This window comes from Ovis canadensis, chromosome 7 (genome assembly GCF_042477335.2).
Source record: "Ovis canadensis isolate MfBH-ARS-UI-01 breed Bighorn chromosome 7, ARS-UI_OviCan_v2, whole genome shotgun sequence".
Classification (NCBI taxonomy): domain Eukaryota; kingdom Metazoa; phylum Chordata; class Mammalia; order Artiodactyla; family Bovidae; genus Ovis; species Ovis canadensis.
Genome location: NC_091251.1, coordinates 94877148 through 94891934, shown reverse-complemented (window position 1 = coordinate 94891934; position 14787 = coordinate 94877148). Strand labels below are relative to the sequence as shown.

Genomic DNA, 14787 nt, shown 5'->3' with positions numbered 1-14787 from the left:
ATTTTTTTTTCTGGAATTTGGTAAACATTTGGCTTTTTTGAGTCGGGGTTAGTACACCAGGCAGATTTCTTATTAAGATGACAGTGCATGTCTTCCCTGTGGCCGCATCTCCTGGCTGTACTACTCTTGAGTTGGTCCTGCAGAGTGTGTCACGTGGAAGCCTTCTGATGGCTGGCTGGACTTTTCTGGGGAGTCCTGTCTGCTTTGGGAACAGCTCCCAAGAGATCATTTCCAGCTGAGGTTGGAACTGCTAAAATGTATTGAACACATTTGATCAGTGAGGGGCAACCAGCGGAAACCTAGTGGGTGAGATCACAAAGAAGGGAAAGAGATAGAAAGCTTTCAGGCAAGAAGGATTGGAAAGACCTGTGGGAAGGGACACAGAGGAACTTTCGGAGGCAGGAAAGGGTGGGTGTTTCCTTGGAGAATGTGTTGTTCATTTTGCCCCTCTTTCCAACAGCTTTTGGCCAATAATTAAGAGGTTCCCTTTGACCTGTTTGTGAGGTCAACTTGGTGGTAGCTGGAATCCTTGGTGGTGGCAGAGAGGTATACCCACCATACGTAAGCACTTGGCCTCTGGCTTGAATTCATGGAGGATAATACAGTTTTCTTGTAGCTTCTGGAATTTTTTTTTTTTTCTCTCCTTCCTAATTTTCTTCTGCTTGTGACTGGGTTATTGCTGTCTTTCCCAGGAACTTGACTCTTAGAGTAGTTGAACAGACGGAGCCTGGTTCTGACATGTAGTCACAGATACCCCAGGTTCAAGTTAAGAAGAGAATAAAATCCCAAGCAATTCAGCAGTCATAGACTATTCTAGAAATTCCTCTACCTCTCAGCCCATTCTCCTGCCTGGTGAATATGTCATCTAATTAATACATGGCTGAACTGTTTTCCATAATCTCTTATAACCTTTCTTTTCAAAGAGTTTAATTCAGTTCACGTGTGTCATTCAACAGCAGTCATAAACATTTATTGAGCGTCAATTTTCTGCCTTACTAGTTTGAGTAATCTCTGAAAAATGCTTTAAAGTGAAAATTGGGAGGTTAAGCATGACTGGGCAGGGGTGGTGGGGTTTCTTTCCTGGGAAGGCCCTGCTGTCTTCTGTCCTTGCCTCTGAGGAGAGGCTGCTTGAGGATCCTGACTCTCCATACGCACCCTTTCTGGTCCCGGTGGCTGGGCGGTCAGTCTGTGGTTGGTAGGTCACTGGGCGCACGCTTGTTCCTCCCCGTGTCCTTAGTCAGCTCTGTTGTCTGGAACTGGATCACCTCACGGGCAGCCAGAAAGACAGCCCGCTTTGCCTTTCTTCTTTTTCCCTCCTTCCCTCCTCCTCCTCACCTTCTTTTGTTTCCTTCCTCCCCTAATTCTCTCTCTCTCCCTCCTCGTCCCTCCCTCCCTCTAGACTCTTCCTTCCCTCTCTCCCTCCCTCATTTCTTCCTTTCTTCTCCCCACTACTGCATGAATTACAAAGTTAAATCTACCACTGTCGGGGAAAGACGTTTCTTTCCAGTGCTACATGTAAATGATTTTAGTCTTAGTGAAAGTTACTCAGTGATGTCTGACTTTTTGTGACCCCATGGACTGTATACTCTATGGAATTTTCCAGATCAGAATACTGGAGTGGGTAGCCATTTGCCTGGAGAATCCCGGGGCAGGGGAGCCTGGTGGGCTGATGTCTATGGGGTCTCGCAGAGTCGGACACAACTGCAGTGACTTAGCAGCAGCAGCCGCCATTCCCTTCTCCAGGGGATCTTCCCAACCCAGAGATCGAACCCAGATCTCCCGCATTGCAGGTGAATTCTTTACCAGCTGAACCACCTGTGAAGCCCAAGAATATTGGAGTGGGTAGCCTATCCCTTCTCTAGCAGATCGTCCCAACCCAGGAATCCAGCTGGGGTTTCCTGCATTGCAAGTGGATTCTTTACCAGCTGAGCTACAAGGGAATCCGTTTAGACTTATGTACCATATTCTTTTTTTTTTGGCCACACCGTCGTGCAGCTTGGGGGATGCTCCCTAACAAGGGATCTGATTGAACCTGGGCCCTCAGCAGTGAAAGAGCAGAGTCCTAACCATTGGACTGCCAGGGAACTCCTTATGTACTGTTTTGGATTTTCATACATTTCTTCTCCTTTCACTACCATGAAGATTGAGTTTGCCGCATTTTTTTTTAAAGGATTGATCTAAAGAGATTTTGGCTTTATAGTGCTGCCTTCCTTGACCACCAGATTTAAAACAGCAACTCCTGCCTGTTCCTATAGTCCTACTCCTCTCTCCTGGTTTTTCTTCACTCTGCTTATCATTGTTTGACCTAACATGTACTTAAAACCAACCCTTGTGGTATAACTTACACATAATATAATATGTACATCAAAAACCGGTTTTTTGTTTCTTGGCTTTGTCCCATGGCCTGTGGGATCTTGGTTCCCAGACTAGGGATCCAACCTGAAGCCCCTGCATTGGAATCTCGAAGTCTTAACCACTAGATCTCCAGGGACGTCCCTGTAATGTACACATTTTAAGTGTACAGATTTGTGAGTTTCAACAAATATGTGTATACCTGTGTAACCACCTCCGCAACACTCGAGATGTAAGTACAGTACAGTTGCACCCCTGGGGCTCCCATAACGCTCAAGGTATAGAGCGTTTCCGTCCTCTCAGAAGGTTTCCTTCTGAAGTCAATCCCCAGCAATCACTCATCTGCCTTCTACAGCTACAGATTTGACTTTCCTAGAGTTTCGTGTAAAAATAGAATAATTCGGTACTGTTTTGTATCTGGCTTCTTGCACTCACCATAATGGTTTTGAAGGTCATCCGTGTTGTTTCGTGTCTCAGTTCATTTCTTTGTATTGCAGAGAAGCTCCATTGTATAGATGTACTGCAGTTTCTTCATTTGTCCATGGACATTTTGTTTGCCATATATATTTTTTGCTCATGGTCTTTCTTCTCCCCATTAGCATATAAGCTTCCTGAGGGCAGTGATTTTTTTTTTTAATAGGGGTATAATTCATGTAACAAAATCAATGATTTTAAGTAAACGATTCATTGGTATTTGGTACATTCAATGTGATGCAGCCACCACCTCTGCCTAGTTCCAAAACATTTTCGTCATCCCAGAAGAAAACGCTGTACCTGTTAGGCAGTCCATCCCAGAGGGCAGTGATTTTTTTTGTCTTTTTTATGCAACATTTGTTATTTTCCAGTTATAAAACTAACATAGACTGGTGATGTTAAAATACTGAAGATACAGAACTACAAGAAAGTATCCACTTTATCTTAATTTTACAATGAAAACCACTAGTCCCTTCAGTTCTTCTGAACATTGCATTTACTCTTCGAGTGTGGCCTAGAGGCAGACCAGGGCACTGCAACATCGTTGGCACTTAACAGCATTTACGGCACGCCTCCGCTGTGCTGAGTGCTTGCTGTGCATTCTCTCCAACTTAATCCTCGCAGCAATCCTGTGAAGTAAATTACATTGTTACCCTCATTTTACAGATGAGATAATTGAGCCCAGAGAAATTAAATAATTTCTTTAAGGTTTTTCTGAAGTCAGTGAGTGGTAGAGGCAGATTGTACCCCCTCTGCTTTTTTTTAAAAAGTATATATATTTTTATTTATTTGGCTGTGCTGGGTCTTAGTTGCAACATGAGAACTCATGTTGAGATAGGTAGGATCTTAGTTCCCCAACCAGGGATCAAACCCAGGCCCTGTGCATTGGGAGTGCAGAGTCGTAGCCACTGAACCACCAGGGAAGTCCCCCCTCCACTTTAAAAGAAGATATTTTCTTGGCTGCACTGCACAGCATGTGGAATCTTAGTTCTTCAACCAGAGATTGAACCCATGCCCCTTGCAGTCTTAACCACCGGACTGCCAGGGAAGTCCCCAGATTGGACCTGGATCCTAAGGGGTAATACTATGCTATGGCCTTCCCTAGAGAGAATATAGCATCTAGACATTCTGTGCTGTGTTTATTCACTTACTTAACAAATAAGTACAGATTTCCTATTGTGTGTCAGGCCCTGTGTTAGGGCTACAGTGGTAAACAGCACAGCTTAGACCCTTGCCAGCCTGGAGTATGCTCTAGTGGGAAGCTGGAACCAGGAATAATGGGAAAATGTTAACAGAGGTGGTGGGTGGGGACTGGAGGCTGTAATTAAGAGAAGGGTAGAGAAAATTGTCCATGGTGCGATCCAGGTGGAGGTAGATGTGAATCGAGCTCTCACTTTTTAAAAAAGTAAAACATTTCCTTTGTGGTGTATCACAGGATATTGAGTATAGTTCCCTGTGCCCAGCTCTGCTGTCTTTTGTCTAGCTTAGGGTTGTTACTACTAATCCCAGAGCCTTTACCAGAGCTTCCATCTGTTTCTATAGCTGGCCAGATACGAGTATGCCATGCCACACCACTGAAAAGGGGGCATCTTCCATTTGGAAGCTCCTTGGAAGAGTTCCTTGAGGATGATGTGGGTCTTGAGGATGATGCTGTATTTCCAATCCCCAGAATCTAGCATTGCTTTGGAAAGCTTTTCACTCAGATGTAAATGGACAGCTGAACTGGGTGAGTTGGGTGAAGTCAAAGAAATCGACCATGGAGCTAAAAACGACCCGTCCAAAAGAATTTGTTTTGTGGATCATCTCTACATAGAAACATTTCTTTCTCCTGCTAGAGGAGCTGCAGGCAGCACTGTGAGGTCATATGTCAGAGGCACTGGTAGTTAGAAGACATGGGAGGAGAATTCCTGACCTCTCAAGTAATGGAACTCTTTTGAGGACACTGGAGTGGAAGAAAACGATCTTTGGGCTTACCAAATGCGCTCAATGTGTTTGTGAAGCCAATCCTGTGACTTCAGTGGTCTTAAGAAAACATTTGATTGAGAAATAATTGTTTTTTACATGAAACTTGATTGGCACATGCGTGGGTGAACACAAAAATGTACAGTCCTTTGAGGATAGGATGAAAGGTAATTTTCTGAACTAGCTGGGTTGAGGGGAGCAGGTTTACTAGAACTTTCTGGCAGTAGGGATTTGCTGTTGGAAGGGAACCTCCTTTGATTTGGGACTTTAACAGTGGACTGGCTCCTGATCTGTTTGACATTGTTTAAGTAAAATTTTATCTGAAAATTAGGCCATGGACTTAAATCTTTGCCTGGAGTTTTTTTCAACATGATGAAAATGGCTCTGGATTTTTCAGAGAAGAGTGTCCTCACTTTTCACTTCTCCTTTCCTTCTTACAGAATATGGAAAATGATACCTAAATTTATACTTATGTTGGTCTTACACCGTTAGATTAGTGCCAGATACTAGATGAAGCTTGATACATATTGATTGGTCAGTAGAGAAAAAACACAGCCTAAAAGTTGAGAATTAGGTCTTGGTGACTTTACTGAGGAGTATAGCCTAGGGTAGCCTCTCAGATAGCCCACTCCAGTATTCTTGCCCCGCAAATCTCAGGGACAGAGGAGCCTGGTGGACTGCCGTCTCTGCAGTCGCACAGAGTCGGACATGACTGAAGTGACTTAGCAGCAGCAGCAGCCTCTCAGATAGCTCGGAGGAACTGTTTCAAGGCATTGAAGGAGAAACCAGGATACAAGGGAGTTTTTGCTGGGGCTTCTAGTCCAACAGCAAAAGATCACTGCTAATTACAAAGAACAGAAATCTCAAGTTAATGATTTCAGTGCTTTTCTTTGAGAAGATGCAAGAATCTGGGCTCACTGAAATTATTCCTTTGATATACAGCTTTACTATCTAGAGTCAGTATTCTGTTTTTCTCCATCCTGAATCCCCTCAGGGTAAACCATGGCAGGAGGGGTGGGGTGGCTGCAGTGAATGGTGGCTGGATGGAGGCAACATTAGTTGTTTACCAGAATGGCAGGCAGCATTCTTTGTTTACTAAAATGGCAAGCAGCGTATTTTTTGTGTACAGATTAAATGAAATAATCAAGTTCTCATTTCCTTCTGAGATAGTGGTTCCAGTTCTGCCAAGATTGAGAATCTGATTTGGTTTCTTTGGGTTCTGTCTCTTCATTGGAGCTCAGGCGAAAATGGAATGAACGCAGAATAAACTAGAGTTGTTGTTCAGTTTCTAAGTTGTGTGTGACTCTGTGACCTCATGGACTGCAGCATTCCTAGCTTCCCTGTCCTTTACTGTCTTCCAGAGTTTGCTCAAATTCCCTTCTTGAGTTGTTGATGCTATCTAACTATCTTATTGGCTGCTGGCCTCTTCTGCTTTCAGTCTTTCCCAGCATCAGGGTCTTTTCCAGTGAGTTGACCCTTTGCATCAGGTGGCCAAAGTTTTGGAGCTTCAGCATTAGTCCTTCCAGTGAATACTCAGGGTTGATTTCCTTTAGGATTGACTGGTTTGATCTCCTTGCAGTCCAGGGGACTCTCAAGAGTCTTCTCCAGCACAGACCCTCACATAAATGTAATTAGTGGGAACTTAACTTTGGGGATAATTTATCAATTTTGAGTAATTTTAGAATCTCAGTGGAGAGGTATAAAACCATCTTTGTTGTCCAAGGATGGGATTTACCATGAGCACTGTGGGGGGCGGAGCGGTCATGCTTCCCTTAGCCCTTCCATTACTTTGGGAAAGGACCTGATTTTTGTCCTCAGCTATAACAGCTTAGAGGACTGTGTGTTTGTAATTGGTGCAGATCAGATCCTCTGCACTCAGCGACCAGAACTGAGAGGACCTTAGTCCTGAGTTTTTTTCCTTTGGAGTATATTCCGGTGTCTTTAACTTTACTGCCTCTGCTCTGTTGAACTTTCCTCCTTCAAAGGCTTTTTACTTCGATTTTTGTCCCATCTCTTGCTTTTTCCTCCCTCAGCCGCCTCAGAGCAAGGCCTACACGGTCATTCTTCCTGGAATAATTCTCTGAGGGCCGAGAAGGAATCTCTTGGAAACTGTCATCATTCCCCTTTCCTGCTTGGGTCAGAGGTTGCCTTTTTCACTGTTGCAAACTGCCTGGAGAATCCCAGGGACGGGGGAGCCTGGTGGGCTGCCGTCTATGGGGTCACACAGAGTCGGACACGACTGAAGTGACTTAGCAGCAGCAGCAGGTTGCTCTGAACTCTGAGCTGGAACAGTGTAGATCATTGAGTACTATAGCATTTCATTCTAGAAACTCTCCTTGGAACTTTACCCAAAACAAAAAGCTTTGTGGGTGAGACAGTGATAGAGAGAGGGGTGTGTTGTTTGGTTTCTTCAAGATGGGTATGGTGATCGTCAAAGTCGCTCAGTCATGTCCGACTCTTTGCGACCCCATGGACTGTAAAGTCCATGGCATTCTCCAAGCCAGAATACTGGAGTAGGCAGCCTTTCCCTTCTCCAGGGGATCTTCCCAACCCAGGGATCGAACCCAGGTCTCCTGCATTGCAGGTAGATTCTTTACCAGCTGAGCCACAAGGGAAGACCAAGCTATAAAGTCAGTATCAATAATACTATGTTGTTTTGCTTAGGGGGAGTGGAAAGGAGTTACCAGGAGCAAGTAGTGAGTTCTTTTCATTTTCAGATAGAATTAGTTTAGATTTCACCCCATCACTGCCTCAGTCCCTGGATGAACAACCTCTGAGCCACAAGCAGGCGCAAGCCCGGGAGCTGCTGCTGTGCCCCTGGATGTTTTCCCAGCGGCCTCGTCTTTACTAAATAATGGCTGGTATTCATCAAGCGCTTGCTGTGTGCCAGGCGTTGTACTGTGCCCTTTGCGTGCCTTATCGCCTTTAGTCCTCTCAGTAGCCCTATGGGTTGTAGAATCTTTTACCATCTCACTTCCCTGAGGTTTCAGGAGTTAAATAGCTTTTCCAGGGCTACACTGGGAGTTGAATTTGGGTGTTTCTGACCTGCCTGAGGTCCATGTGAGCAGGAGGAGGACGGAAGGCAGAGGCTGGGGAGGAGCACCTTTGGGGTGTTGCTCCTGTTTTTGCTGTTGGGTCAGGGCCGAGGACCATTCCCAGCATGTCAAATTGGGTGGGGTGACCAGTTGGCAGGGCTCAGAGTCAGCTAGCTTATTTCAGCCCAGGAATGGAGCAGAGTGGGAGCAGGCAGAACCAGCAGAGCAGCAGCCTTGTTCCCCTGGCCCCAGCCTTCCTTCATCAGGGGAGTCTTCTTATCTTTCTTATCTTTCTTGACCGTCTCTTCTGCCGACTGAGGGCTTCCCAGGTGGCTCAGACGGTAAAGAATCTGCCTGCAGTGGGGGAGACCTGAGTTCGATCCCTAGGTCAGGAGGATCCCCTGGAGAAGGGAATGACAACTCACTTCAATATTCTTGTCTGGAGAATCCCATGGACAGAGAAGCCTGGCGAGCTACAGTCCATGGGGTCGCAAAGAGTTGGACGCAGAGACTAACACTTTGAGTTCACTCTCTTCTGACTGAAAAACCGGTCTTGCTGCTTGCTCCCTAGGCTGTTGTCTCCTTCCTGGCTCCGGGGAAGCTGCCCACAGGTTAAGGATGAATTGAGTAGTAGAACAGGGAGCAAAATCATGCGAGAGGCAGAAGGGAAAACGAAGCATGGTTTCAGTTTGCCAGGCATCTTCTCGTTTATCTGTTGATTTGATTAGCAACCAGTACCCAGTCAGGGGAGGCAAAGATGGTTATATCCTCATTTTACATGTGGAAAAATGCAGTCAGTGCATATTGAATGATTATCCAGGGCTCCTTGGTAGAAAAACCAGCCTGAGCTTTGAGAGCCTCCTAGAATTCTTTGCGCCAGACTCATCTGCACATGCACACGTGAACTTGTGTGTTCAACATACCCCGGCACACCTGGTGCTGAAATCATATCCCCAAATGCTGACTCCAGTGACTTACTTATATATGTTATGCATATCATTTGGTGGGTACTTCATCGGTATAAATCTTGAGACATTTAACAGCTCCTACAGGCCCCTTTTCAGGTGCCCACTCTTGAGTGTCCTGGATACCCATTGTGATTTTTTTTTTGGATAATGGATTCATGATTGAGTTCATTTCCAGGGGGGAAAACCCCTGGGCCTCGTCTTCTTCCTCCAGACTGTTTGATGACTCTTGCAGCTGGCCGCTCTGACCTTATCTGACTCCTTGCTGGTAGAGGTTTATGGAGCTTTTGTTTTGTTTTCTTGCGGCCAGCTTAGCAGCTTGGAATGATACTGGCGGAGTGACATGGGTCCAAAGTGGGCTGTTCTGTGTAACTTCTTGTTCCTCTCAGTTGCCTGGGAGATCAGTGAGCCCAGTTATCAAATGCTGCTGCTGTGTTCAGCCCTGTGGACGATCCAGGGTGGAGAAAAGTGATCAAAGTTCCTAGCAAGGTGCACTGCTTCATTCATTCGGTAACTCGATATTGAACTCCTCTCCTGGGCCAGGCCGTATCCTGAGTATTGAGGGTATAAGGGCAGACTCGATTCTGCCCTCATGCATCTAGGGAAGGGCACTGTCAGTGCAGTGGGCATTCAGTAAATAAAATATCGTCATTAAGGCTATTCCTGTAATAATCGTAGTGATGTTATTAATGGAATAGTGAGTGCTTTACTATCTTGATGAGATTATGGGAAATGAAGACATCATATTATCACACCCAGTGGTCTGGCTCCCTGTAACTTCTCCTTATCAAACCAGCAGACTCTTGAGAGTCAGGAATGTGTTCTGTGTTGTTGTTATTGTTTGTTTGTCTCCTGGCTGGAGGATAAGAGTTGTAAAGGTTCATCACTCCTTTAGCTGGAGTAGAACACCAGGTGTTTGAATTAGGAGCTTTGACCCTGGGGATTTGTATTCTGAGAGTTACAGCCCTTGAGCGTCTTCCTGGAACTCCAGTCTGGGATCTCTCTCATTGACACCAGCTCCCTTCCTTGCTGGCCTGACTATTTTTTAAATTTTGTCGAGGCACGCAAGTTTTCTCTGTTTGTGGCGTGAGCGTCTCTTACTGTGGAGCGTGGGCTCTGGAGCTCACAGGCTTAGTAGTTGTGGCGCTTGGGCTCAGTTGCCCTGTGGCATCTTAGTTCCTTGTTTAGGAACCTGCATCAGCTGCATTGGAAGGCAGATTCTTAACCGCTGGACCACCGGGGAAGTCTCACGGCCTGACTTCTTATAAGGACTGCAGTGTTTTTAAACTGTAAGCAGAGGAATTATGGATAGATGGGAATTTGACTCGTAAGTTGTTCTTTTTTAAAAAATAGTCTTACTTAGATGTAAGTCACATACCATGTATTTATCATCCTTTTAAAATATACAGCTCAGTGCTTTCAGTATATTCATAAAGTTGTACAGCCCTTAGTACTGTCTAAGTCCTTAGCATTTTCATCAACCCAAACAGGAACTCTCTACCCACCAGCAGTCACTTCCTGTTTCCTGCATCCCTTCACCCCTGGCAGCCACTGATATACATTCCATCTCTATCAGCTGACCTATTGTGGACATTTCATATAAAAGGAATTATATAATATGTAACATTTTGTGTCTGGCTTCTTTCACTTAATATAATGTTTTCAAGGTTCATCCATCTTGTAGCATATATCAGTACTTTTTATAGTTGAATAATATTCAGTCATTGTATAAATATACCACATTTTGTATATTCACTTATCAGTTGATGGACACATGGGTTGTTTCCATCTTTCACGGTTATCAATAATACTGCTGTGAAGATTCATGTTCAAGTTCTGTATGGATGTATGTTTTTAATTCTTTTCGTTTATACCTAGGAGTAGAGCTCCTGAGACATGTGGTAACTCTGTGTTTCACTTTCTGAGAAACTGCCATGCTGTTTTCTAGAGTGGCTGTGCATTTTAACATTCTCATCAGCAGTGTTTGAGCATTGAAATTTCACAGTATTCTCACCAGAACTTGCCATTATCTTTTCAATCATAGCCATCCTAGTGGGTGTGAAGGGATATCTTATTGTGGTTGGTTTGCATTTCCCTGATGACTATGGCGTTGAGCATCTTTTCATGTGCTTATTGATAATTTATGTCTTTTTTGGAGAAATGTCTGTTCAAATTTTTTGCTTAATATTTAATTAGGTTATTTTTTCTTACTGAGTTGTAAGAATTATTTACATATTCTGGACCATTAGTCCCTTATCAGATTTGTGGTTTGCAAATATTTTCCCCTGTTCTTTGGATTGTCTTTTCATCTAATGGTATCCTTTGCAGAATAAAAGTTTTTAATTTTGATGAAGCCCATTTTATCCTTTTTTTTATCTTGTTGTATTGCTTTTAGTGTCATATATGAGAAGACATTGCCTAATCCATGGTTGCAAAATTTCCTCCTATGCCTTTTAAGAGTTTATAGTTTTAACATTTTTATGACCATTAAGTTCTTATATACTGACTGAGGCTTTCAAAGTTCCTGTTAGCTGTTTGCTAGGGGTAAGTGTAGGAGAAGGCAATGGCACCCCCCCCAGTACTCCTGCCTGGAAAATCCCATGGACGGAGGAGCCTGGTGGGCTGCTGTCCATGGGGTCGCTAAGAGTCGGACACGACTGAGCGACTTCACTTTCACTTTTCACTTAAATGCAACCCACTCCAGTGTTCTTGCCTGGAGAATCCCAGGGACAGGGGAGCCTGGTGGGCTGCCATCTATGGGGTCGCACAGAGTCAGACACGACTGAAGCGGCTTAGCAGCAGCAGCAGGGGTAAGTGTTGGGTGAGAGGTATTATCCTGGGACTTCTTTTCCTTGTCACATTGACAAGTCAGTTGAGGAGCCCTGGCAAGCACTTAATTCTTGGCAGGTGTTTCTAGCTATTTTGTGGTTTTCGTATTTCATTGTCTTTCCCCTCCCTCCCCCCTTTTTTGGGAAGGTAACAAATGAAGAGGACTTCATTAGGAAATTGGACTGCAAACCTGATCAGCATCTGAAAGTGGTTTCCATTTTTGGAAATACTGGGGATGGGAAGTCTCATACCCTCAACCACACTTTCTTCTATGGCCGAGAAGTCTTCAAAACCTCCCCTGCCCAGGAGTCCTGCACTGTGGGAGTGTGGGCAGCATATGACCCAGTCCACAAAGTAGCAGTGATAGACACAGAAGGGCTCTTGGGAGCTACAGTGAATCTAAGCCAGAGAACACGGCTGCTGCTTAAGGTCCTGGCCATCTCAGACCTCGTCATCTATCGAACTCATGCAGACCGACTGCACAATGACCTCTTCAAGTTCCTTGGGGATGCCTCAGAAGCTTATCTGAAACATTTCACTAAGGAGCTCAAGGCTACCACTGCCCGCTGTGGCCTGGATGTCCCCTTGTCCACCTTGGGCCCTGCTGTTATCATTTTCCATGAGACTGTGCACACCCAGCTGCTGGGCTCTGGTAAGTATATGGGGTTTGGTTGTCACACATTGACCTTTCTGGGTTCCCTGGGCTGCAGTAGTGACTTGGCGTTGGTAGATTGCCCAGAAAAATTTCTGCCTGGGCAAGACATAAGGAAATGTTTCAAGAAGGATGGCGCGATCAACCATGTCAGAATCTGCTCATGGGCAGGATGAGGACTGAGAATTGCTGATTGGCTTTGGCGATATAGAGGTCCTTGGTGATCTGGCTAAGACCGTTTGCCAGGGATGGTGGGCCTGATCAGAGTGGGATCAAGAAAAGAGAAGGAAAAAACTTAAGGTAGTATATTGATCTCTTTCACAGAGTTCTATAAAGGGAAGCAGATAAGTGACAGCAGGAGGCTAATGTGGGATTTCAAGGAGTTTTCCCTTTTTTGAAATTTAAGACGTGAGGTATTGCAGATGCTTGTGTATTGGTGAGAATGATTCACTAGAGCAGGAGTGATGCACAGGTGGAGGGCTGACTTTAGGAGCGTGGACGGCTCATCTGTAACAACAGGAGAGAAGGGAGATTATATGGACATGATTACGGGTAAGTAGGTAGACGTGGTGGAAGTTGTCTTATTGTTTCTGTTTTCTTAGAGAAATAGGAAGCAAGAGCATCGCCTGAGTGGGAGGGTGAGAGAGCAGGTGCGACGGTGATTGGATGCAGGTGGGGGCAACAGGGTTGGCTCCAAAAGCAGTTTCATTATGAACGTTCATTCAGTTAACAAAGTGTATTAAGTGCACAAGGTCACGTGCTGACTGCCAGGACCCCAAAGAGAAAAAAAACCCAATTCCCACCCTCGAATAGCTGATAGTCTAGTTGGAGAGGCCACACGTGTTCCGTTCTGTGGTGGGTGTCGCTCCTGGAGCCGTGAGTGTGCAGAAGAGGGAAACTGTACATGTCCTTGTGGTATCTAGGAAAGAGGAGGTGACATTGAACTTTAGAGACTGGCTACATAGAGGAGAGGAGGAAGGATGGTCTAGGAAGATGAACCTGCAGTGGTTTGAAGGAGCTTGTTGTATCCAGGGAACTGTAGGTATTTGTATACCAAGTTCCTGGATTCTGTTCCTGCCCATTTCAGTGTATCCTCCTCAAAGGATGGGGAGTGATGTTTTTTAAAAGCTTATTCTTTAGGTCACGTCATACTCCTGCTTCCAACCTGTCAATGGCTTTCCATTACATCAGGATACAATCTAAACTCCTAATTATAGTGTCCTCACTCCTGCCTCTGTCTCTGAACTCTGCTTACCCCTTTCACTCCCTCCACTAGCTATACCAGACTATTCTCAGTTCCCATCTTTGAACATGCTACTCTGTCTACCCCTCACACCTTCCTCCAGCCAGCCATCCTCTTTCAAATTCAGCTCAACTTTCAGGCCTTCGGAGCCTTTGCCAAGGGTCTCCTTTAAGATGGTCCTTCCTGCACCCTGGTGGTCCCGTCTTGTTAGATCACCCTGTTCATGTTCATCAGGGCAGCTGCCGCTCTCCTAAATCATCATGTTTGTTTGCTTACTGGTTTTTGATCTTATCCCCTTGGAATGGAAACTCCAGGAAGGCAGGAACCTTGCCTGTCTTATTCACTGTTGCTTTTGAAGAGCCTGAGTGAGTGCTTGGCATACAGGGGGCTGTCATCAGATACTTGCTAAATGAAGAGGCTCAGCGTGTCTGAGGCTTAGATTGCGTGGGAGGGAATAGTGGACACACTCAGGGATCAGATCATGCATGGATGGCCTTGATTTAGGTCTCAAGTATGACAAGATCCCTTGAAGGATTTTAAGGAGGGAGTTAATGTGATCAGATCTGTATTTTCAAAAAGATCCCCCACGGCCTGTTGCAGGATGAACTAGAGAGGCACGTGAAGAGGCAGGGAGGTGGCCAGGAGCTTATCACAGTATTAGATGAGGAGTGATGGGGCCTGAGCCAGGGCAGGGCAGCAGGCAGGGAGTGGACACACTGGGACCGTATTAAGGAGTTAGAATCCGAAGGATCTGGGTCTAGGATACCTCCTGTGATTAGCACTTTTATGCCACTTTGGGTTTTCACAGCCTTGGTGAGGGGAAGGTCTAATCTCCTGTTCAGGGTTTTGAAATAACTAGCCTTTCAAAGTAACTTTTTGTTTCCATAGGCTTTACTTAAAAAAAAAAATCTTATTTATTTTTGGCTGTGATGCGTCTTTGCCGCTGCATGGGCTTCTCTCTAGACGCCCGCAGCTGGCGGGGCCACTGCCAGGCTTCTCCTTGCAGTGTCTTCTCTTCTTTCGGAGCACAGGCTCTGGGGCATGAGGGCCTCAGCAGCTGCAGCTGCAGGGGCTCGCGGGCTCCAGAGCGCAGGGGCTCGCGGGCTCCAGAGCGCAGGGGCTCGCGGGCTCCAGAGCGCAGGGGCTGGCGGGCTCCAGAGCGCAGGGGCTCGCGGGCTCCAGAGCGCAGGGGCTCGCGGGCTCCAGAGCGCAGGGGCTCGCGGGCTCCAGAGCGCAGGGGCTCGCGGGCTCCAGAGCGCAGGGGCTCGCGGGCTC

General features: G+C 45.7%; 1 protein-coding gene across 3 annotated transcripts in view; it reads left to right on the top strand.

The window, feature by feature from the left end:
- The window catches only part of ZFYVE1 (zinc finger FYVE-type containing 1), a 45048-nt gene that overhangs the window by 9833 nt on the left and 20428 nt on the right, over positions 1 to 14787 (top strand). For all 3 annotated transcript variants that reach the window (XR_011258343.1, XM_069596947.1, XM_069596946.1), the window contains exon 3: positions 11765 to 12269. Coding sequence is in view for 2 of the 3 variants with exons in the window: in XM_069596947.1 (XP_069453048.1) it covers positions 11765 to 12269 (505 nt within the window). In the remaining variant the exon portion in view is untranslated. The remainder of the gene's footprint in view (positions 1 to 11764; positions 12270 to 14787) is intronic.